The 24,017-nt window shown below is 38.1% G+C and overlaps 1 protein-coding gene across 3 annotated transcripts in view; it reads right to left on the bottom strand.

Moving 5' to 3' along the window:
• Positions 1 to 24,017, bottom strand: part of LOC120532946 (selenocysteine insertion sequence-binding protein 2-like) — a 70,257-nt gene that overhangs the window by 35,417 nt on the left and 10,823 nt on the right. For all 3 annotated transcript variants that reach the window (XM_039759460.1, XM_039759462.1, XM_039759463.1), the window contains 6 exons: positions 21,145 to 21,235; positions 20,885 to 21,009; positions 16,670 to 16,813; positions 14,139 to 14,240; positions 9,996 to 10,128; positions 1,280 to 1,446 (listed from right to left, as the gene is read on the bottom strand). In XM_039759460.1, coding sequence (XP_039615394.1) covers positions 1,280 to 1,446; positions 9,996 to 10,128; positions 14,139 to 14,240; positions 16,670 to 16,813; positions 20,885 to 21,009; positions 21,145 to 21,235 — 762 coding nt within the window. The remainder of the gene's footprint in view (positions 1 to 1,279; positions 1,447 to 9,995; positions 10,129 to 14,138; positions 14,241 to 16,669; positions 16,814 to 20,884; positions 21,010 to 21,144; positions 21,236 to 24,017) is intronic.

The raw sequence follows: 24,017 nt of genomic DNA, 5'->3' as shown, positions 1-24,017 counted from the left end.
CAGAGCGCCACTGGACTGATCTATCCCAGTCTTTTTGTATATTAACCCGCAGAACTCAAGTCCAGCATTTGGCTGAGTTACCTTGTTGTGCTGAAGCTTTTCTTTGTAACTCATTTGAATTTGTTGATCTGTTGCATTGTGACAATTCTAGAGAGTCCATTCATTGTTATTGATATACCAACAAGTGATACAAGCCCCTGTTGCTGAAAAGCAATGATATCACCCGACTCAGCATACTACAATATAGAGATGAACACATAGGGAATATCTGGTTTACATGAGTACAGAATCACTCCAGGCATGGCATTACTTAAGTCTTTTCTTATCAGTGTTTTTTTATCTGGCATTTCTCCCTTACACACTTTTTACAGGCATTATTTTTAGAAGTGCTTTGCCCAGCATTGTATTATGATTCTCAAAGAAACAAAAAACAAGAAAACAAAGTTCATTAATGCTTAGAACAGCAATGTGTAACACAAGCTTAAAATCTTACGGCAATGCAATAAGGCATTTTTAATTCTCAAAGAAATCACTGGTAACAGTCTAACATTTCTATAAAGATACTTCTATGCAGCTAAGGTCAATCTGAGTGTCACGGCAAATCTCTTAGTATTTATTACATCAATACACTTGAGTGTTACTTATTTAAAAATACAAATAAAACATTTCAAGAATTTACATTTTATCTTTGAAATATAGAACAATTTGTGTAGATAAGTTAATACAATCCATAAGATTTTATGCTTTAGTTAGCAACAGAATAAAACTCAGACGTTACATGTATAATTCCCACCACCCACTCACCACTATTGTGTAACCCTGAACAATTCCCTTAACCTACCTGTACACCAACTGTAAAATATTTAATTGTAAATAATTGTAAAATAGTGCCACCCCTACCTTGGGATAGTATTTTTCACTGAATTACTCAAATTGTACCAGTACACTTCCTTTAGAATGGCCTTTGGGAAAGTGATCACAATGAAAAAGTATATAATTTGTATTGGAAATTAATTTTTGAATGTCACTCTTCCTAGTTTCAAGATAAAATATACCATATAAACCATCAGAATTGGATTACCATCGCAATTTTAAAAATTATACCTCTTAGAGTTTGCCTATTTACGTTGATACCTTACTGTGTTTATGATTTGTCAGTATTGTATAATTATATGTTTTACTATTGGTGTATATTTCGTGATTTGTATGGGGGTTCTGAATCTGCAGTCAGTGTAGAGGACTATGTAAGAATAAAATTGACTGAATGGAATAAACTAACCCTTTTCATAGGTGTTGACTTCTTTGGCTTCGGAACCTCCCTCTGTTTACCTTTCTTGACCAATGGACTGGTAGAATCTAAGGGATTATGAGGTAACTGCTCGACCTGGCGTGGATGTTTCTTCGGTATGGAAGGTCCTTTAGGCATAACTGGAAGAGCACCTCCAACTAAAATGAGAGTTAAGACACAAATAGTACATAAGTGATCATATTGCAAGTTTACTGCAATAATTTTAGTGAAAATTAATTTACAAAAGTATTTGTTTAATTACTGTCTGAAGTTTATGAATTTGTGTTAATGGCATATAAATAAAACCTGGACACTAAGGCTGCAGACAGGATTTTCCCCAACTACTGTTCTGTTCTTTATTTGTCAGTTATCTTGGTATTCCTTAACCTTTTTCTTAATACGTAAATATGATAGGTGGCATAAACCAAAATAAATATAATGAACTGAGGGCTTATATCCCAATGTGAAGGGGTTCTGGTGGCTTTGTGGTTAATGTTAAGTGTTTTACCTGGCATGGTTAAAATAAATCAATCCCTATAGAGGGCAACACAAATGACAGTATTACAAAGTAGTTGTGAGTTATAAGATTCATTCTGATGCAAAACATTTTTGTCCTGATAAAGAATCTTTAAGGATGTTGCCACTTGATTCACTCAAGATGAGTAACCAAAAACGGACTTGTGCAAAGGGCATTAAAATAATGTAAACCATATATACTTGGGTGTCCCTGTCGCTAGATAGAAGATTTTGAAGAATTGTCTGGAGCAGCATTTTTCACGCCCATCATCAAAGTCACAAATTAAACCATCTGTGAAAGATAACTCTTACATAGTTCCAGACATTCGTCAAATATATGCCAAATATATGGTGCACATATTCATGTATTGTGATTTTTAAAGTAACTTCTATCACTTACCTGCCTTATTCTCTTCATGATTCTAAATATTCTCTCAAATAACTTCTTAATCATAATTTACAAAAGCTAATTCTCATTTATCTTTCCCCACAGTTAATATTCCAAAGCCCATGCAGTTGAAAGCTGCTCACTAATGCAATAAAATTACACATAAATAGCTACAATCCTAGTTATTCATGCATCCTTTGTTGAAGTTTGAGAAGCAGTTTACACAGTCACCTGTATTTACAGTGTAATTATACAGTAAAGTCAATTTTATTACTGTGCAGGTTGCTTTGCCTTTTTATGAATTACATGATAATTGTCTGTCCATGAAAGACTGTATACAGATTCTGTGGCTTGTTTGATTTTTACTATTTCTTTGCATTTTGAATGAAGCAAACAACCACCAGGTTTTAATGAATCTATAAATAAACAACAAATACTATACTTATGTTCTGAATGCCACCAAATCCTTTTCAAAATATTATTTCACTTACAAAACAACAACTGGTGCTTTTATTTTGCAATTTGCATTATGATGGATGGATGGATAGATACTTTATTAATCCCAAGGGGAAATTCACATAATCCAGCAGCAGTATACTGATACAAAGAAACAATATTAAATTAAATAGTAATAAAAATGAAAAGAATTAAAATAAAATTAATGTTAGCATTTACTCCCCCGGGTGGAATTGAAGAGTCGCATAGTGTGGGGAGGAACGATCTCTTTAGTCTGTCAGTGGAACAGGACAGTGACAAAAGTCTGTCACTGAAGCTGCTCCTCTGTCTGGAGATGACACTGTTAAGTGGATGCAGTGGATTCTTCATGATTGACAGGAGTTTGCTTAGTGCCCGTCGCTCTGCCACAGATGTTAAACTGTCCAACTTTAATCCTACAATGGAGCCTGCCTTCTTAACAAGTTTGTCCAGGCGTGAGGCGTCTTTCATCTTTATGCTGCCACCCCAGCACACCACCGCGTAGAAGAGGGCACTCGCCACAACCGTCTGGTAGAACATCTGCAGCATCTTACTGCAGATGTTGAAGGATGCCAACCTTCTCAGAAAGTATAGTCTGCTCTGACCTTTCTTACATAGAGCATCAGTATTGGCAGTCCAGTCCAATTTGTCATCCAGCTGCACTCCCAGATATTTATAGGTCTGCACCCTCTGCACACAGTCACCTCTGATGATCACAGGGTCCATGAGGGGCCTGGGCCTCCTAAAATCCACCACCAGCTCCTTGGTCTTGCTGGTGTTAAGGTGTAAGTGGTTTGAGTCGCACCATTTAACAAAGTCTTTGATTAACTTTCTGTACTCCTCCTGCCCACTCCTGATGCAGCCCACAATAGCAGTGTCATCAGCGAACTTTTGCACGTGGCAGGACTCGAGTCATATTGGAAGTCTGATGTATATAGATTGAACAGGACCGGAGAAAGTCCAGTCCCCTGCGGCGCCCCTGTATTGCTGCACACAATGTCAGACCTGCAGTTCCCAAGACGCACATATTGAGGTCTGTCTGTAAGATAGTCCACAATCCATGCCACAGGTGTGAATCTACTCCCATCTCAGTCAGCTTATTCCTAAGGAGCAGAGTTTGGATGGTGTTGAAGGCGCTAGAGAAGTCCAGAAACATAATTCTTACAGCACCACTGCCTCTGTCCAGGTGGGAGAGGGATCGATGAAGCATATAGATGATGGCATCCTCCGCTCCCACCTTCTCCTGGTATGCGAACTGCAGAGGGTCGGGGTGACGGACCTGTGGCCTCAGGTGGTGAAGCAGCAGCCGCTCCATGGTCTTCATCAGATGTGACGTCAGAGCAACAGGCCGGAAGTCATTCAGCTCACTAGGACGTGATACCTTTGGGACAGGAGTGATACAAGATGTTTTCCAAAGCCTGGGACTCTCCCTGTTCCAGGCTCAGGTTGAAGATGCGCTGTAGAGGACTCCCCAGTTCCAACGCACAGGCCTTCAGCAATCGTGGCGATACACCATCTGGACCCGCTGCTTTGCTGGCACAAAGTCTTTTCAGCTCTCTGCTCACCTGGGCTGCTGTAATTGTGGGTGGGGATGTCTCACCTATGCTGGTATCAGCAGAAGGATGGTTGGAGGATGCAGTACTCCGGGGTGAGAGTGGGTTACTGTGATCAAACCTATTAAAGAAGTTGTTCATTTGGTTTGCTCTCTCCACGTCTGTCTCGATGGCGGCACCCGCTCGAGCTGCAGCCAGTGATAATCTTCATCCCATCCCACACTTCCTTCATACTGTTGTTCTGCAACTTCTGCTCCAGCTTTCTCCTGTACTGCTCTTTCGCGCCCTGAGCTGGACTCGGAGTTCCTTCTGCACGCACTTCAGCTCATGCTTATCACCACCTTTAAAAGCCCTTTTCTTCTGGTTCAAAAGGCCCTTGATGTCACTTGTAATCCATGGCTTGTTGTTAGCATAGCAGCGTACTGTTCTTACTGGAACTACAATGTCCATACAGAAGTTGATGTAATCAGTTGTGCATTCAACAGCCTCTTCAATGTTCTCACTATGTGATCCAGCAATATATCCCAGTCTGTAGTTCCAAAGCAGTCTCTCAGAGCCTGCTCTGCCTCAGGGACCACTTCCTGAATGAGCGTGTGGTTGTAGGTAGCGCCCTCACTCTTGGTTTGTATTGAGGCTGAAGCAGAACCAGGTTATGATCTGCTTTCCCAAGCGCAGGCAGTGGGGTGGCGCTGTATGCGTCTTTAACGCTTGCATATAGTAGGTCAATAGTCCTGTTTCCCGAGTGTTACAATCCACATACTGGGAGAAGGCAGGTAATGTTTTATCCAGCGTTACATGGTTAAAGTCTCCAGCGATTAGCACAAGTGCCTCAGGGTGCTGCGTTTGTAACTTAGCAACTGCGGAATGGATGATGTCACACGCCATCTCGCGCTTGAGGGGGATGTAAACAATAACAGCAATCACGTGTCCAAACTCTCTGGGCAAGTAATAGGGCGCAGACTTACGGCCAACAGTTCGATGTCCCTGCAGCAAGTGGAGATTTTAACGTTTACATGTCCTGAGTTGCACCACTTTGTATTGACATAGAGAGCGAGTCCTCCTCCTTTTTTCTTTCCACAGGTACTTGCTTCTCTGTCCGCTCTAACTGTGCTAAACCCGGGTAGCTCCACGTTAGCATCTGGGATGATAGACGTTAGCCATGTTTCACTAAAACACAGCAAGCTGCATTCTCTGTAGGTTCTGACATTTTTCACCAGCACAGCCAGTTCGTCGATCTTATTTTGTAGTGAGTTTACATTTCCCAGGATCACAGAAGGCACCGACGGTTTATAACGCCATTTTCTCGATTTAATCTTATTTTTTTATCTTTGCGCCGGCTCGGCTGCCCGATATCGCCTTCTTACCTCGTCAGGTAAATAAGGAACCACACCGGCATAAGCATTTCTTCTCAGTGCTTTAAGCTGACTTCTTGAATAGGCGATTCTCGGAGTGTAAAATCCATGTCAAATAGTAAAATAGTAAAAATGTGTAAAAGTGTCCAGGGAGCAATTCCACATAAAAGAAAGTGGTAGAAGTGATCAGTGAGATAGAGAAAAATAGAGATAAAAAGGTAAAAAGATAAAGTCGTATACGGAGCTGCTGGAAAGGCTGCCACTCGGATGCGGCGCCGGAAATGTATTTAGCTTTGTAATAAAATATACGATTAAGTCTACCTCTCAAAATGTTCACTTCATAAAGCACCCATGATTAAAACAGAACAGTATGTATTAAACCAGAGAATACTGAATTAGATTTCGAAGAGAAGCAACCAATCCAATCAAGCAGTCCAAAGACAAACAATACAATGGTACTGTGTGCTACCTTATCACATGCCTAAACTATAAAACATTTCCCAACCAGACAGACAAACAAACGCAATTAAGATGAGCCTCAGTTTATGAAACCCAACTTTTTCTAAAAGTCTGTGCGCACTGGGTAGCGCTGCTGCCTTGCAGTAAGGAGACCTGGGTTCGCTTCCCGGGTCCTCACTGCGTGGAGTTTGCATGTTCTCCCTGTGTCTGCGTGGGTTTCCTCCGGGTACTCCGGTTTCCTCCCACAGTCCAAAGCACTGGCGATTCTAAATTGTCCCTAGTGTGTGCTTGGTGTGTGTGTGTGTGTACGTGCCCTGCGGTGGACTGGCACCCAGCCCGGGGTTTGTTTCCTGCCTTGAGCCCTGTGTTGGCTGGGATTGGCTCCAGCAGTCCCCCGTGACCCTGTAGTTAGGATATAGTGGGTTGAATAATGGATGGATGGATGTACTTGCACTGAAAAATGTCCATTAATTGAAAAATATACTTCAATAATATCTCTATAATACAATGTATACATCATATTAAAAAAATAATCTCTATAATACAATGTATACATCATATTAAAAAAATAGTTGAATAAAATTGCTATTTTATCAAAGATAGAAAATATGCATTTTCCTGAACAGCATACACTATGATTTGGATTAGAAGGATGCTGTAGTGATTCAGTTTCCAGACTTGCCAAATTTAGCTCTCCTACTGGTAAGTTCTGTGGCTTTGCAACTGCTTTTGTATAAGTGGGTTCTATAATATCAATAGAACACATGGTGAAGTGTTAAAATAGGTAAATATTAAGCCAACAGTGCATTAAGGTCATTATTTTAGTAGTGCTGCTAGCTGTATGTAATGGTAGACTAAGCTACAAAAGAGTCACTTTTGAGTGTTTGCCTACATTTATTCTATTTTCTATATTCTATATATCCTATATTCTGAGCAATATTCAGTGCTTGGTTTTCTGTATGCGCAAGCCTGTGCACTAATGACTGCCACCTTACTTGTTTGTGTTTGATAGATACAACCTCTACTCTACTTTGTGCTTTTTGAGCAACAATGCTAACCTGCCATTTCAAGTTGAGTACGATACATCTCTGTTTGCAGTAGTCAAGCATTTTTAGACATATTTACCATGACTTGATACTGTGGGGTCATTTTGTATTGTAATCATACATACCACCATTAATGATTGTGAGACATTTGTAAGGGAAAGCAAAAAATGAAGGATGCTGTTGAGACTATATTGCATTATGCTTCTACATAGCGAGATGGGAAATACAGTATAGGATTGACAGATTGACAGACAGAACTTTGTCCCCAGGGAGAAATTTAGATTTTTATAGAATCTCTTTAAATAAATAAGTACATGAGTGGGTGGATAAATAAACACATTCATTTGTACATAAATATACACACACACATTGGTTTGAACACAGAAAATTAAAAAGAAAGAAAAGTTCTGACTTGGCAGTCACAGTCACAGTCACAGTGAGTCATTATGCAGACATATTGCTGTTAGCATAAAGGAGCCCCAGTACTGAAGACTGCTACATATTCACCCAAATCAAAACTTGATCACTTTTTTTGTAAATAAAATATAGAAGTACTGGCTGGAAATCAACTACAGTTAAGAATTATGTGGTTGTTTGCATCTATGGATGGCTTGGAGTCTGCCGTACACGGAGCCTGAAATATTGTTTAATTACTACCATTAATGCTTTTTATAAATTTGACAAAAAGTAATTACTTTGAAAGTATATATGCCCATGGTGAAAAAATCCCATTCAGTTCAACATGTAGAAATAAAAATAAGAAGTTGTATGTGATGATAAGCATGCAAGAACATTCTGTCTGAGTCGTAGAAAAAGTCACAAAAAGCATTGTAAAGAAATTATGAACTTTACATTGCATGGGAGATAAAAATAACGTCATGTTCAGGGCTACACACTGTCATTTTTTTTAATTAAACAAAGGGCCCTCTACTTTAACCATGGAAACCCATACAATTGCTTTCATAGTAAGCAGAGGTAAAACTCGTTTGGACTGGTAGTGGGAAAGTACTTTTCTTCTTCTTTCGGCTGCTCCGGTTAGGGTCACCACAACGGATCATCTTTTTCCATATCTTCTGCATCTTGCTCTGTTACAACAACCACCTGCAGATCTTCTCTCACCACTGTCATAAATCTCCTCTTAGGCCTTCCTCTTTTCCTCTTACCAGACAGTCCCATCCTCTATATCCTTTCCCCAATATGCCCAACATCTCTCCTCTGCACATGTCCAAACCAACATAATCTCACCTCTCCGACTTTGTCTCCAAACTGTCCAACATGTGCTGACTCATATCTAATCCTGTCCAACCTCGTCACACCCAATGCAAATCTTAACATCTTTAACTCTGCCACCTCCAGCTCTGTCTCTTGTTTTGTGGTTAGTGACACTGTCTCCAACCCATATAACATAGCTGGTCTCACTACCATCCTCTAGACCTTCCTTTTCACTATTTAAACTCATCCACCTTCGCCAACTCTACTCCCTGCATCCCCATCATTCCTCTGAACCCCCTCTCATTTACACACATATATTCTGTGACTTTCATTATTCTCCTCTCTAGAATACATCTCCACGGTCTCCTCAACCTACTCCCTATTCTTGCTACAGATCACAATGTTATCATCAAACATCATAGTCCACGGGGACATCTGTCAATCGCCATTGTAAATAAGAAAGGGCTCAGAGCCAATGCCTGATGTAATACCTCCTCCACCTTGAATACATATGTCATTCCTACAGCTGAACTCACCACAGTCACACATCTCTTGTAAATATCCTGTACAACTCTTACATACTTCTCTGCCACTCCTGACTTCCTCATATAGTACCACAACTCCTCTCAAGGCACCCTGTCATATGCTTTCTCCAAGTCCACAAAGATGCAATGCAACTCCTTCTGGCCTTCTCTATACTTCTCCATCAACACCCTTAGAGCAAATATCACATCTGTGGTGTACTTTCCTGGCATGAAACCATACTGCTGCTCGCTAATCATCACCTCTCTTCTTAACCTAGCTTCCCCTACTCTTTCCCACAACTTCAAGCTGTGACTCAATTTTATCTCTCTGCAATTAGTACTGCTCTGCACATCCCCCTTATTCTTAAAAAATTGGTACCAGTACTCCACTCCTTAGGGATCCTCTCACTTTCCAAGATTGCATTAATCTTTCATCTCTCCTTAACACCTCTATGGTTCCACAGGTATGTCATCTGGACACACCTATTCTTCCATGCATCATCCTCTTTATAGCTGTCCTTACTTCCTTGTTGCTAATCCATTGCACTTCCTGATTCACTATCTCAACATCATCCAACCTTCTATCATTCTCTTCATTCATCAGCCTCTCAAAGTACTCCTTCCACCTGCTCAACACACCCACCTTGCTTGTAAGTACTTTTCCATCTTTATCCTTTATCACCTTAACCTGCTGCACATCTTTCCTAGCTTGGTCCCTCTGTCTAGCCAATCAGTACAGGTCCTTTTCTCCCTCCTTAGTGTCCAACTTCTTATACAGCTCATCTTACGCCTTTTCTTTAGTCTTCGCCACCTCTCTCTTCACCTTACGCCTTATCTACTTGTACTATTATCTACTTCCCGCCTCTCTCTGACTATCCCACTTCTTCACCAACCTGTTCCTCTGCATACTCTCCTGTACTTTCCCATTCTACCACCTTTTCCTCCTTCCTCAGTCCAGATGTTTCAAATTTTTATCCTTATTTAAAATAATTTGTAATACCAATAGTGCCCTTTAATGACTACCATTAATAGCAAATGGATGTACCAAATCCTTAATAAGACTATAGATGTACAGTAGGTTCATCATGCCTGGGGCTGCATGTGTCTATGATAAATTATAGTAGAGAACAATACATAGTATTTATTAATTCCTTTGCAGTGGTAGTTAGCTGGATATACCTACCTGAAAGTACAACAGGTTTGGCATCTAACTTTGATTTCTGTGCTTGCTGCTTTTGCTCCAAGACTGCCAGCACATTGCCTAGGTCAAGCTGCACAGGCACCTTGCTCTTCTTGCCACTAGTTTTCTCTGCTTTCTATTAAAGACAAGATTAAAGCTTTGATGTTTAAGGTACATTATGATACATACCAGAAATTGACAAATTTTTGAAAGTTTAATTTTAAGAAACCTTCATCATTATGTTATAGAGAGCTAAGAGAGTAATTCAATTGTACCTTCAACAATCATGTAGTGAACAAAATGCTAAGTAAACTGCCTTGCTAATTCACTCTGATGACAGGAACAGGGTATAACACCACCACACTGAATCTAAAAATCCATTTGTCATGATGTCAAAAATGAAAGCTAGGGTTGGGAGTGTATGGTTTTGTGTCATATATTGGGTCCATTAATAGGAGGAGAATGACAAACACCTAACTATTACTTATTAGGATTTTTGTTTTAGCAATTGTTGTTGTTTTGTTGTAGCAATTTTTCCCCATTTCCAAATAATTTCCCATGCCACAGAGACACAATAGTCTATCTGAATTTAGCTAAGTAAATCAACATCAGAAGTCAATAGATCTAAACATAGTCAAACACCAGTGAATTACATGGAGCAAATTTGAAATCCACCACCTGCTAATTTGTAAGAACTACTTTTGAAAATTGACATGTATTCTATATGACACGTCTGACACCTTTTTGCATCCATTACACTAAGAATGATGGCACTCAAAATTTTCTGACAGCAGGTTTGGGTCTAACTTGTTATATAGTTTGTTTTCATGTTGTTATAAAGTATTTGTCCCTTCCCAGTTTATTCACTTGCAATGTTTCAAAACTGAAAATCTCTCTCTCTCTCTATTATTGTTAACATATACACTCACCTAAATTATTATTAGGAACACCTGTTCAATTTCTCATTAATGCAATTGTCTAATCAACCAATCACATGGCAGTTGCTTCAATGCATTTAGGGGTGTGGTCCTGGTCAAGACAATCTCCTGAACTCCAAACTGAATGTCAGAATGGGAAAGAAAGGTGATTTAAGCAATTTTGAGCGTGGCATGGTTGTTGGTGCCAGACGGGCCGGTCTGAGTATTTCACAATCTGCTCAGTTACTGGGATTTTCACGCACAACCATTTCTAGGGTTTACAAAGAATGGTGTGAAAAGGGAAAAACATCCAGTATGCGGCAGTCCTGTGGGCGAAAATGCCTTGTTGATGCTAGAGGTCAGAGGAGAATGGGCCGACTGATTCAAGCTGATAGAAGAGCAACTTTGACTGAAATAACCACTCGTTACAACCAAGGTATACAGCAAAGCATTTGTGAAGCCACAACACGCACAACCTTGAGGCGGATGGGCTACAACAGCAGAAGACCCCACCGGGTACCACTCATCTCCACTACAAATAGGAAAAAGAGGCTACAATTTGCACAAGCTCACCAAAATTGGACAGTTGAAGACTGGAAAAATGTTGCCTGGTCTCATGAGTCTCGATTTCTGTTGAGACATTCAAATGGTAGAGTCAGAATTTGGCGTAAACAGAATGATTACATGGATCCATCATGCCTTGTTACCACTGTGCAGGCTGGTGGTGGTGGTGTAATGGTGTGGGGGATGTTTTCTTGGCACACTTTAGGCCCCTTAGTGCCAATTGGGCATCGTTTAAATGCCACGGGCTACCTGAGCATTGTTTCTGACCATGTCCATCCCTTCGTGACCACCAGTTACCCATCCTCTGATGGCTACTTCCAGCAGGATAATGCACCATGTAAACAAAGCTCGAATCATTTCAGATTGGTTTCTTGAACATGACAATGAGTTCACTGTACTAAAATGGCCCCCACAGTCACCAGATCTCAACCCAATAGACCATCTTTGGGATGTGGTGGAACGGGAACTTCTTGCCCTGGATGTGCATCCCACAAATCTCCATCAACTGCAAGATGCTATCCTATCAATATGGGCCAACATTTCTAAAGAATGCTTTCAGCACCTTGTAGAATCAATGCCACGTAGAATTAAGGCAGTTCTGAAGGCGAAAGGGGGTCAAACACCGTATTAGTATGGTGTTCCTAATAATCCTTTAGGTGAGTGTACATACACATCTGTAATTTGTAAACACTGCTAAGTTTTCAAGCATAAACTATTTGTTTCAGGTCTTACCATAGTTATCTATACTGGACTTGGGTCAAAGATTTAAGTAGGTGATTACGAAACTTTAATTTTGTATCTTTTCAGTCATTCTAATATGGACTTGTGTTTTGGATCACAATCTTACTGCATAACTCAACCACACTTCAGCTCTTGGATGAATGACCATATATTGACCTTATGAATTTTCTGATACAGTCGTTCAGGTCCTGAGGTAGCCAAATCTCCCGCAACAACCACCACTACATTTCACTACTGGTATATTGCTAGTTCTGAGAGATGTAGTCCTTGCTTTACATCAAACATAATAGGACTCGAGCCATTCAGAAAGATTCAGTTTTGTGTTAAATGTCAATTGAACATTCTCCCAGAGATCATACAGGTACATCCTTGAAAATGAGAAACAAGCATTGTACATGTTAACAGTCGTTTCCACCTTCTTAAGTATTTTTCTTTTGTGGAAAATGAAGAGACTAGCAAATTCAAGAAACTTCTGCAGTTCTTTTGCCTTCATCTGGACTGCACACGGTACTCTTGCTGTGATCTCTGCAGAATGCCTACTGCTACGGATTCAAATGAATGTATCAATGTACTGTAGACTAATGAATGCCCATGCATTCAGAATACCTACATTTGTCCCCCTAAGCTCCTGAGAGAGATACTTCCTTTGTGGTGGGAATGATTAAGATGAGAATAGCAGACTCTGTCAATAACCAACTCTTGTGCGCCTTTGTTTTGGGGGGATGGGGGTGTTGGGGGTTCAGTACGGGGGAGATCACCTCAACCTCACACCTGTAATTTCATCTCATTGACTGAAACAGCTGACTCCAGTTAGTTTTTGGAGAAGTCCGTGGCATAGAGGTTTACAGACTTATTCCAACTGGGACTGAATGTTTAAATTGTGTAATTTACATATTAAGTATTGACAGGAAGTAATACAATTATTTGTGTGTTATTTATTTAGGCAGACTGTGTCTGTGTAAATGTAGCCAAGAGTTAAGTTTCTCAGGTTTACGGAAATAAGGGCCATCTTCTTCAGTGACATTGGATACTGCAAATAATGTAACAACAAACTTGCTTATAACAGCTCATATTAGTCTGATGTTTCTGGAAGTTCAGCACCACCTTGTGCCAATGTACCAAAACTGTACTGTAATAACAAATCACATAATTTAAATCTGCTATATAAGTTATAATGTAAGGCCTATAAAAGTTTCTCTCTTTCTATGGGAAAGGAAACCAACTTAAAAGAAATCAAGAGTTTCAGGAAAATATTTTCTCAAAGAATTCTTTAATCCCTATTATTCAAGAAAGACAGTAAGTGTTATAAAGTCTTACAGAAAATTGTCACTAAAAATCAAATATTCAACTGAATGCAGACTGCATCAAATTTCTCCGAAGCATGCACCACCCTATGGACACATCTGTAGGTATCCAATTACTTCTGACGTACAATTGCTAATATAAGCCATAATTAAAACAAACTTCATTAATTGCTAATACTGCAGAGTAAGCAACAGGTTTAAACAGAAGCAATTTTGCAAAAATTCATTAGCACTTTAGCATTATTTTCTATATACTAAAATTTACAACTAAAAGCTTTTTTGGCATCACATAGTTTTTCACTTTCAAATGCCATTTATGAAAGAAGCAAAAATATTTGCTTTGATTGGTTCTTTAACATTAAACATATTCTGGTTTGATGTGGTTTTGCTTTTCTGTTGATCTTTTCCTTGCAAGGGCCTATTTAGAATTAAGGCAGCTGCCTCGGAGTCAGAATCTTTATTTACTGAACTCTAAATGCAAGAATTAAAAGATGATAATAAATACACTACATAATGAAAGTAAGAAATTAATAAATACATACTTTTAGCAAAATTGTCTCATGTTGATCATGTATAACATACAACTTGTCTTTCAACTATTTAATAACAAACAGATGTACCTCTTTCTGCCCCTTTGCCATATTACTGTAGGAAAAATGATGCTTGGATGCTTTGCTCTCATTGCCTGCTGCAGTAGATAGATCAGGGAACTCCTCCTCATCCTGTCAAAACCAAAAGAGAGAACCTATCTGAGAACAAAGCACTCATTCCAGGTCAGAACTGTTTATTGTTTTCCTACCACAATACTGCAATATTAAGTTAACCTACAGAAAAAAAACGTTTAGATCAATGAAAACAATCATTTCAGTTGAAGCATAAAGAAACGTAGAACTGGACTTACAGATGTGCAACGCACTAGGGAAATTAATCATATATGTCATGTCAAGACTACAGAAAAAAATCTGATTTTTAATAAGTACATATTTATTATTTCCTCTTACTGCATTATTGTCAAACCCACAGAAAAAGATTAATAACAAACTCCATCTCTGCCACTGAGCTTTAAGAGTTTCTAATATAATTCAGAAAGTCAGCATAAGGCTTAACAGGAGCTAAATTTAGCAAATGATTTAAAAGTCGAATCAATCATTCACCAACAGACAAGTCTTCAAGGCTAGGAATCACACACAATTAGTATATGTATAGTTTTCTTTACTGGTGGAAGCAGGACTGTGATGGCAGACTTGAAGGCATATGCACTGGTTGTTGCTTTGTTTGTTTACTGGTATATAGTAAGAAAAAAAAAAAACCTTTATGTAGTTGGGGCAAAAGTGAAAGCAAACAAAGAATGTGAGAGCTGCTGAGATTCCAAAGGGCCGATTAAAAATTGCCTGAACATAAACAACTGGTGACATTATGTGCCATGGTGGTACCGTATATCTCAAAGTAAGACATGAAAAGTATTTATGAAGCGTCTTACTCCTGCTCTCATTTAGGTGCAAGAGCAGCTTCCATTTGAGAATAAATGACTTCACGATTGCGCGGCAGCCTGAGTAACAAAGTGGTATGATGTTCTGTAGTTTCATTTGAAATCATGATGACTTTTATAGTTTTCTGATACCAACGCTATAGCTTCACTACATAAAGAATAAATAAGAACAACAATATTAACAATAACATTAAAAAAGGAAAACATAGTAAGATAGGATACTGCTCTAAGCTGCACAGTGTTGTTGCAAGTTAGCAGACAGCATCATAAATAACACTATAGCAAGCACTGAGGTAACACACTGAGACACATATATACACACTAAATTAGAGTAAAGCTTGATAATAGATGTGTTTATTTAACAACAAATGATTCACATTCATACTTTCAGAAGAAGAATCACATTCCCGCTGTTATGGCCACGGGAAGTGCCTCATACAGTAAGTTACTGAAGCTAGGCATGATCACTCTTTCAGTGATCTGTGGTTTGCCATGCTTGTCTCCGTGGTTCTCTCTTATATTCTGTGAGGTTCTACTTATCCAGTACCCTGGAAGACTATCTACTTTCTTTGGAAAATGAAATGTCAATGTTCCAGGGGTTTGTGAAATGCAGAGCTCAGCGTATCAAGTGGTATTTTGCTGTCAATCAACAACTTATGTTCAGGGTATTATGCGGACTATATATGCAGTTTGCATCCATGACCACCTGTATGTGCACACTGTGATATTACATTATGATACATCTTTATTGTTTTATAATTTTTTCTATTGCTATATGTACTATCATGAAAACGTTATTATCTACTCCATGACAAAAATTGAAATGGCTTGAAGAATACATGCCTTAATAACTACTAACATATGTATAGATATACATACTGTACATATACACTAAAATATTAAATGAATGCTCATAACACCAAAAGAGAACAAACTGCACCGAACTGACTTACAAATGACTGTAATATCTGATCTGAATAATAAAGTTAATGACACTTAAGGTGTATTGATTCTGCCAGGGGATGCGCCATGAGATTAGCTACAATGCCTAACTAAGTAAGCCAAGCAAGATTGCGCAGTTGTAGAACAGGATGAAAATAAGTGTTAACTGTAAATATTACATATAAATATTTGAATTTCCCCATGGGATTAGTAAAGTTTATCTAATCTAATATTTGCATAACTCTGTCTATTGTTGATAAGATGAACAACATAAATGAAATGCAACCAATTCATATACTGTCACTCTCTTTTTAAACTATACAAGAATATAAAACATTGAGATTAACTAAAACATAAAATGTTTGTTAAATTCTGTCAAAATATATACCTCATTTACAAACTCACCATCTCAGCTGTTATTAGTTATGTCACAGACTAATTTACTGTCTCCTGCTCCTAATTCATTTCTACATTATATTAATAATAGTGACTCTCCTGCAATCCCAAAAGCTGCAAAGTCATATTTCTGATTTTTCAAGTAGCTGAATAAAAACAGCAGACAAAATCACTGGTACAGCTAAGTAATAAAGATAGTATAGCAAATTGTCCTTAGTTGGTATAACTCAAAAGAAAACATAATTTATACTTTAAATGTATTTCACCTATTAAAGGTAAAATAGTAAAGAAACATTATATGTAAATTAATGTGCCTTAACTTGCCTCAAATTTTGGTGGGTCCAACACTAAAACTCTTTTTTCTTCAAATGCTTCAGAAATGTCTGATTCCCTTGTTTTTTTCTTCTTCTTCCTGTTTTTTTTCTTAGCAATATTTCCAATATCTCCTTCAGTTCTAACGTTTTGTTTCTACAAGAAGGAAAAAGATTCAGATCATTCATACTCTGTTTGAGCAAGTTACTGTATCAAATCAAAATGGCCATTACATAAAACAATAGATTTAATTTTTTCACCTTTACTCTCTAAGAAGAATGTTACCGAGATTGGAAAAATTGATTTTAAAACTTTCACATTTTTACTTCAAACTTAAACAACATGGTGGAATGGTGGATCTAAGGCTAGGGATCCCATAAACACCAGAAGTGACTCTACTCTGTTGGGCTCCTGAGCAAGGCCCTTATCATGCAATTGCTGGGTATGATGTTAATCTGCATGCAGCCCTGCAAGCAGGTCCTCCAACTTGCAGGGAAAACTTGAGGGTTGGTGGCAGTATTGGCACTCCAGCCACTGTAAAAAACAAAACAAAAAAAAAACGTAAAAAAAAAAAACCTCACACTGTTCAGTGTGGAGTTAAGGTATCACATGTTGCACAGCTGCACTCGGAACACAATCCAGGTGGTTTGCCGCGTACGGGACAGCTGGGCGACAGACAACTCGGCGACATCCTTCACCAGTTAGGTAATAGTTAGGTTCGAAGAGATTTTTTAATATTTAAATGACAATGAGATTTAAACTGATTGAAAATAAATTTATAAATGTTGAGAGTAAAGATATTCCCTTAAGCTGTACTCACAGGTCAACTTTTGTATTCTAAATATCATTATCATACGATTACAATCAATACAATTTATATAAAGGATTAGTAAATTTGGTTGCAGAAGATAATGTAAGATAGAGTTTGTTCCATCTGCAGAATAAAGTTCGCTCATCTATTATATACATTTATTTTCAACATTTTAAATCATGTTGTCATTTAAATATAATTTAAAAATAACCTAACTAGTACCTAAGTGGTAAAGGATGTTGCAGAGTTGTATTTCGGCAAGTTGTTTTTTCACCGAGTTGACTGTTGCCATCGAACCGGATTGCTGTGTGGTGGATGTGGCAATGTGCTGCAATCAGTGCATGCGCCCAACCTCCTCCGCTTTAACAACAGCCAATGTTCCTTGTTAAAAAACACACAAAACTGGAATTACTGTAGTCTCTCCAAAATTTCAAGCTGTAGGCACATTTACAGCAAGTAAAAAAAAAAAAAAAAGAGGTTAATTGTAATGTTAAGAGACAAGTATTTCTTTCATAAATTTTACGGATATTCTTCCTTCAAACAATAAAACAAATGCTATAATTCATATTCAGTAATGTACACATAATAAACACCAGTTTTTAATGGCCTTAGAACCCCTGCATATTTTGATTTTCTTTCTCCAGCTCATTATAAACACCAGTTTTTAATGGCCTTAGAACCCCTGCATATTTTAATTTTTTTTCTCCAGTTCATCTGTTTCCTTTTCTTTACCCTAACCCTTCCTGACAATCTGACCTTATCACTGGACTTATCTTTGAAGATTTAAAGATTAACTCTATGTATAAGGACTCTACTCCTCTATTAATTACTAGCAAAATACCTGTGCTTCGCAGTGGCGAAGTACTGCCTTAAAATTTTTATTAAGAAGAAAATTAAACCTTTTTAAACTGAGGGAAAATACACCAATAATTATTTGTTAAGGATCTCTTTGTATACCACATTGTCAGTTCGGCCCTCCGGTTGTAATATGACCAAGCTATACGCTGAGCTTACACTTGAGCATGCAACGTACAGTTGGCCATGTGAAAAGTAACCTTGTCTCAAATTTCATAGCTTGGATTGCTGCTGTCATAATCAGTTTGAGTTTCATGGTTTGTTTCAATTACGACGGTATTTGCAGGACTTGTGTTGAAGTGACATTCGGCATCTGTCAAGCGTTGTAAGCATACAACCGGTTTCATCGATAACTTTGTATCCAGCTTTTGAGAGTTTAAACATTCATAAACATTAAAGTGTCCACTACTGAAATCGTCACCTGTCAATCTAAGATGTTTAAGAGGCATTGGCGGTTTGTCGAAAGGTGTAAAATATTTGGCCATTTCGGTACACTTGAAAGCAACAACCGAAAAATTCATTGGCAGCCATCAGCTCACATGCAGAACCATAGGTGAAGGGCTTAAGCATTTCACTCTTATACTGCTCCTGTGTAGTATAATTGTCTCCTGTACCATCATCAGTCCACACCTTGAACCTGTCCCAGTCATTCAATACATAAGACACAATATTCCTCTGGATATCAAGACTGAGCCTGATATGGCCGTGCAATATGTAACAAAGAGGATGGAAAAGGCAAGTGCCATCTCCGGACATGGAAACCACTCGGTAAGTGACAGTTCTTTGATCGATGGTGATCACCTCAATAGACATGTTAATGGGGGTACTGTTGGAACGATAAAGGAAATGGGTACCTGAACAATGTAAAGTAAGTCTAAAATACCCACACAATAACTATAATCATAATAAATGAACAATAAAACAGTGGAGAAGCCGTGGATTAAATAAAAAGGCTGTAGCTATCAACAGGGAGACGTGAATCCTGTGGCGAAGCAAGGAAGGGAACGTAGAGACCGGAGCAACGGACGGCCTATATAGGCAGGCAGCCAACAACGTGGCAGGCGTTGGGATGGGGGACCCAACGCTGCCTCACATGGTGACCGAACTGCAGGCTATGGACATATATATGTACACATGATTCAGTCAGCGCTGGGAACCTGCGTACCAAATTTCTTGAAGATGAGCCCATAAGTAACAAAGACCGTTGGAAAGTTCAATATGGCGGCGGACAGTGGCATCATACCATCGAAATAAGTACCTACATTGGTTTCGGTTTGCGCATTTTCGTGAAGATGGGGCCATAAATAAGAAAGTTCAACATGGCAGACGTTGTCAACCGTTATGACCGTTTCTGCCAAATTTCAGCCTTCTACCTACACGGGAAGTTGGAGAATTAGTGATGTTGGAAAGTTCAATATGGTGGCTGACAGTGGCGTGATACCACCAAAACAAGCATGTACATCGGTTTCGGTTAGCAGGGAAGCCGCCTACCAAATTTCGTGAAGATAGGGCCATAAATAAGAAAGTGGTGGACGTTGTCGACAGTTATGACCATTATGTGTAGAATTTCGAAATGAAACCTGCTTAACTTTTGTAAGTAAGCTGTAAGGAATAAGCCTGCCAAATTTCAGCCTTCTACCTACACGGGAAGTTGGAGAATTAGTGATGAGTCAGTCAGTAAGTCAGTGAGGGCTTTGCCTTTTAATAGTATATATATATAGATATATCCATCTTATGTAACTGTCTATTATTTATTTCTTGTATGTTAATTCTTATGTAAATTTTAATTTACTGTTTCATGAAATGTTGTAACACACTTTGAGCTACATCCAATGTATAAAAATGTGCTACAGAAATAATTTTTATAAGAAATAATCATGTTGTAATGCAAAAATTACGTTTGCCTTATGTAGCAGAACCACTTGCTTTGAATTTAACACAAACCAGAGCGCAACTCTATGCAAAGTTTTTTATTTGAGACACTCATTTACCTTAATTCAAAATTATTAACTCTTTGGGAAAACAATTTTTGGAATTAAAAACTAGTTGTTGCTTGTGTATTTTCACAAAAACTTGCTAACTTGTTTTAGCACTGTGAAAAAGCAATATAGCATGCTGTTTTTGTTGCTATTGCACTGTTTCATCACCTTTGAACTAAGGTTTCAACCACCTTCACTGAAATAACAATAAGCAAATGACCATCAATGACAAGGATTGTGTTTCTTTTATCTATCAGCATATATTTACTCTGACAGGCTGGTGCCATGCCCAGAGTGGTTTCCTTCTTTAGGTCAGGTTCTACTAGGATAGACTCTGCTCTCTGCGACTGTGAACAGAGTTAGATAGGTTTGACAATGAAAAGAAATAATGCTCAAGAACCAAAAAAATTCTGTAATCAAGGCAATACAAGTTTTATTGATCTATATTTAAAATGTAAATTGCAACTTCAGCTTCAAACTACTACTTGTATAGCATATATAAAATTATTTTTTCAGAAAATTTGCATGGAAAGGATAAAATGTCTGAACAGTCCATTATCTTTTTTTTTTTCTTGTACTTGCCTGAGTTTTTTCAGAAATTGCAGCAGTAGATTCTTTTTTAACTATCACCTTTGGAGGCAAAGAAGCAATGCTGGCCCAAGACAACACCGAAACAGAATCTGGAAATATTTTCTGAGAAACCTGAACTAATAGAAAACATATATGTTTCTTAGGATATTAGAGCATTCGTTATTACTGAAACACATAGTTAAGAACATACACATAAAAAGACTGTCTACCTGAAACATTATACTTTTCAGATCATGACTAATGTCTCTCACCTTCAGGAGTTGACTTATTAATTAATACTCCACATTCTGGTTCACAAGTAGGTGCAAATGATTTAGGCTTCTTTTCACTTACAAAATTCCCCTGAAAGCAAAAAATACATTTAAGCAAAAAGTTTTAAAAGATTTATCCTGATAAAAATATGATATTGTAGATAATGTTTTACTGCCAAATTATAAAATGCTGCAAATTCACTTACTGCCAAGTATGACAAACTACCGGTACTTCTTTTATCAAAATCAAGTCAAGACATCTGTTGGCCAACTCTAAGGACTGAAGAATCAAGTGGTCAAACATCCACATTCTACTGTGGGAACAGGGTGTGGTCACTTAAATAATACTATTTTTGCCAAAGCTTGTAATGCTTAAATTTCTTTCCCATTTTCTTAAAGTTATCCTCTCTAAAGTACAGAGTTTGCATTCATACTTGCATACAAATGCTAACAATACTGAATAATAAAGAGTAGCAATTACAATACTTACAGTGCCATTCTTACTTACTGCTCATCTGTAAAAATTTTTAATGAACAGACAAGTGAAAATAGTAATGAAATTACTGCTCTGTATTAGCAATCAATGCTGTTTGCACCGATATCTGTACTGCTCATTGCTAATAATCAGTATTTGGATACAAGTGAGGGAGCAAGCACTACAGGAAAGGAATGTACACCACACCACATGAGACTTTCTGTGCCTTGAATCCCATTTTCCTAATGAAGGTTCCCCGACTATCACTACTTCCCTCTTTCGGGTGCTGGTTTTTAGGCTGCTTGTCCATGTCTGCCACCTCAGAATTATTAAAGTGGACATCCCACACGAATTCCTGAAAACAGTTGTCCCTCCACTCTGGGGTTAATGTCTCACAGAGTGTGCACCTCTTACCTTACCCCAATGTTTGACTTTGACTAGCCTATCTCAACTTATCTGGTCTAAATTTTCTTCCCAATTCACCTCTGGGCTACTTAATATGTCCCAAAAGATATCTGGGGAAGATTAGCTAATTCTGTACAATTATTTGGACTGAACCGTTCCTTAGTTCTCTCTGTTTCAATGGGTGACTGTCCCTCTTTCTTTGTTTTTCTTCTCTAGTCAGATGCCTCTATCCTGAAAATACCCACTTAAATACACCCTCTTGGAATGTGCTCTTTACCCTAACATTTTCCTCAGTGTGAATGGTCAACAGCTTGTGCAACTGGCTAAGTAAGATTTCTTTTATTGACCTTTGATTCTGTAAATTAAACATGCAGCAAAAATCACACATATAACACACAGCCCTCAGCTTAGCCCTCACTTCACATAGAATAATGTCAACATTCTTGACAGCAAACCTCACCTCAGGTTAGAAAGTGGTTGGACAGTTGAAGTAAAATAATACCAATTTTTTATTCACCCAGTAGTAACACTTAAAGTTGCTAAGTGGAAAAAAGGGAATGTTTTTGAATGTTTGCCAAAACAGAAACCTGCTCGAAAAACATAACTTTAGGCCCCTAATCTTGCATATAAACCAATCTCAAATTGATAGATACATTAATTTTAGCAGTGTAATCATCCATTTTTGGCTACTTATAATAAGCTCACTAATCAGTGAAATATCACAAAGATGTTTTCATAATTGACATCAGTAATGACAATTGCATTTTTTTACACATTATTCAATTGAAACAGACATTACAAAGACAACATATATAGTGAATAAACTAGAATGTTAATGAATTATGACAGGGTGATTAAACCTTTGCTTTAAAAATGTAGTACATTTCTAAAGAATTTGTTTAAGAGTTATCAACAGTATTTGTTCTTTAAAAGTATGAGCGCCAGCATGATGGTGCCTTGTTAATGTTGTTGCCGTATAACTCCACTGACCTGGGTCAAGGCATGCATAGTACTGACTTTGCACACTTTCTTCTATGACTACGTGGATTTTCCTAAAAGTATTTCAGATTCCTCCCAAGTACTAGAGAGGCTGATTGATGTCACCAAATTGTACTTTTTATGCATAAACTTGCTTAATAACAGACTGGTCCCCTGTTCATTATTTTTTCTATGTCACTTGCATCCAGCTGAGTGTGACAGTGTAATGAATGGCATCAGAGGATGGTGTTAGGTTGCATGCTGTGCAACACCTGCTAGTATGAACTTCACTGTACTCTATACACTTAATAATAACTACACTATAAACATATCTACTTGGGTAGTCATTGAAAGAGAAAAATTACTTTGCTTTGTGGATTTCAATCACAATTACAATAAATGTGCATAAATGTCTTAAACAGTGCCACATGAAACATTTTTCCAAAGATGGTGCAAGTGAAATGCAATGCAACTACTTTGTGTTCAATATTGCTTTTTCATGTTTCTACTGCATGTGAGCCTGCATTTTATTTTAACCATCCTGTATGTGTAAAACTGTAGAAATGATCCTAAAAGTAAAGCCATACAAGGTCTGTCCGGAAAATATCCAGCCATGTGATATGAAAAAGATACATTTATTGAAGAAGATACAAGAAACATTGTACATAGGACAATGATGCCTCAGTCCCCTTCAAAGTAAGGCACCTTGGAAACTCAGCAGTTCTCCCAGTGTCTCTTCCACTCTTTAAAATACTCTGCAAAATCCTTTGTTGGAATCGCCATCAGTTGCCTTGTCATATTTGCCTGAATCTCATCAACAATCCGAGATCTCTTCCCTTTCAAAGGTGATTTTAGTTTTTGGAAAAGCCAGAAGTCCCAAAGCACCAAATCTGGGCTGTATAGGAGTCATCTTTGAAGTGTTTGTGCCATACTTTTATTTGCACTGCACCCACTGCATTGTCCCCAAAAGCTGTTTGAATCATCCAAATAGCTTCTGCAAATCAATGTTCAAGCT

The sequence above is a fragment of the Polypterus senegalus genome, chromosome 7 (assembly GCF_016835505.1).
Source record: "Polypterus senegalus isolate Bchr_013 chromosome 7, ASM1683550v1, whole genome shotgun sequence".
NCBI classification, from domain to species: Eukaryota; Metazoa; Chordata; class Cladistia; order Polypteriformes; family Polypteridae; genus Polypterus; species Polypterus senegalus.
Note: the sequence above shows the minus strand (reverse complement) of the source record. Positions and strands in the feature narration are given on the sequence as shown.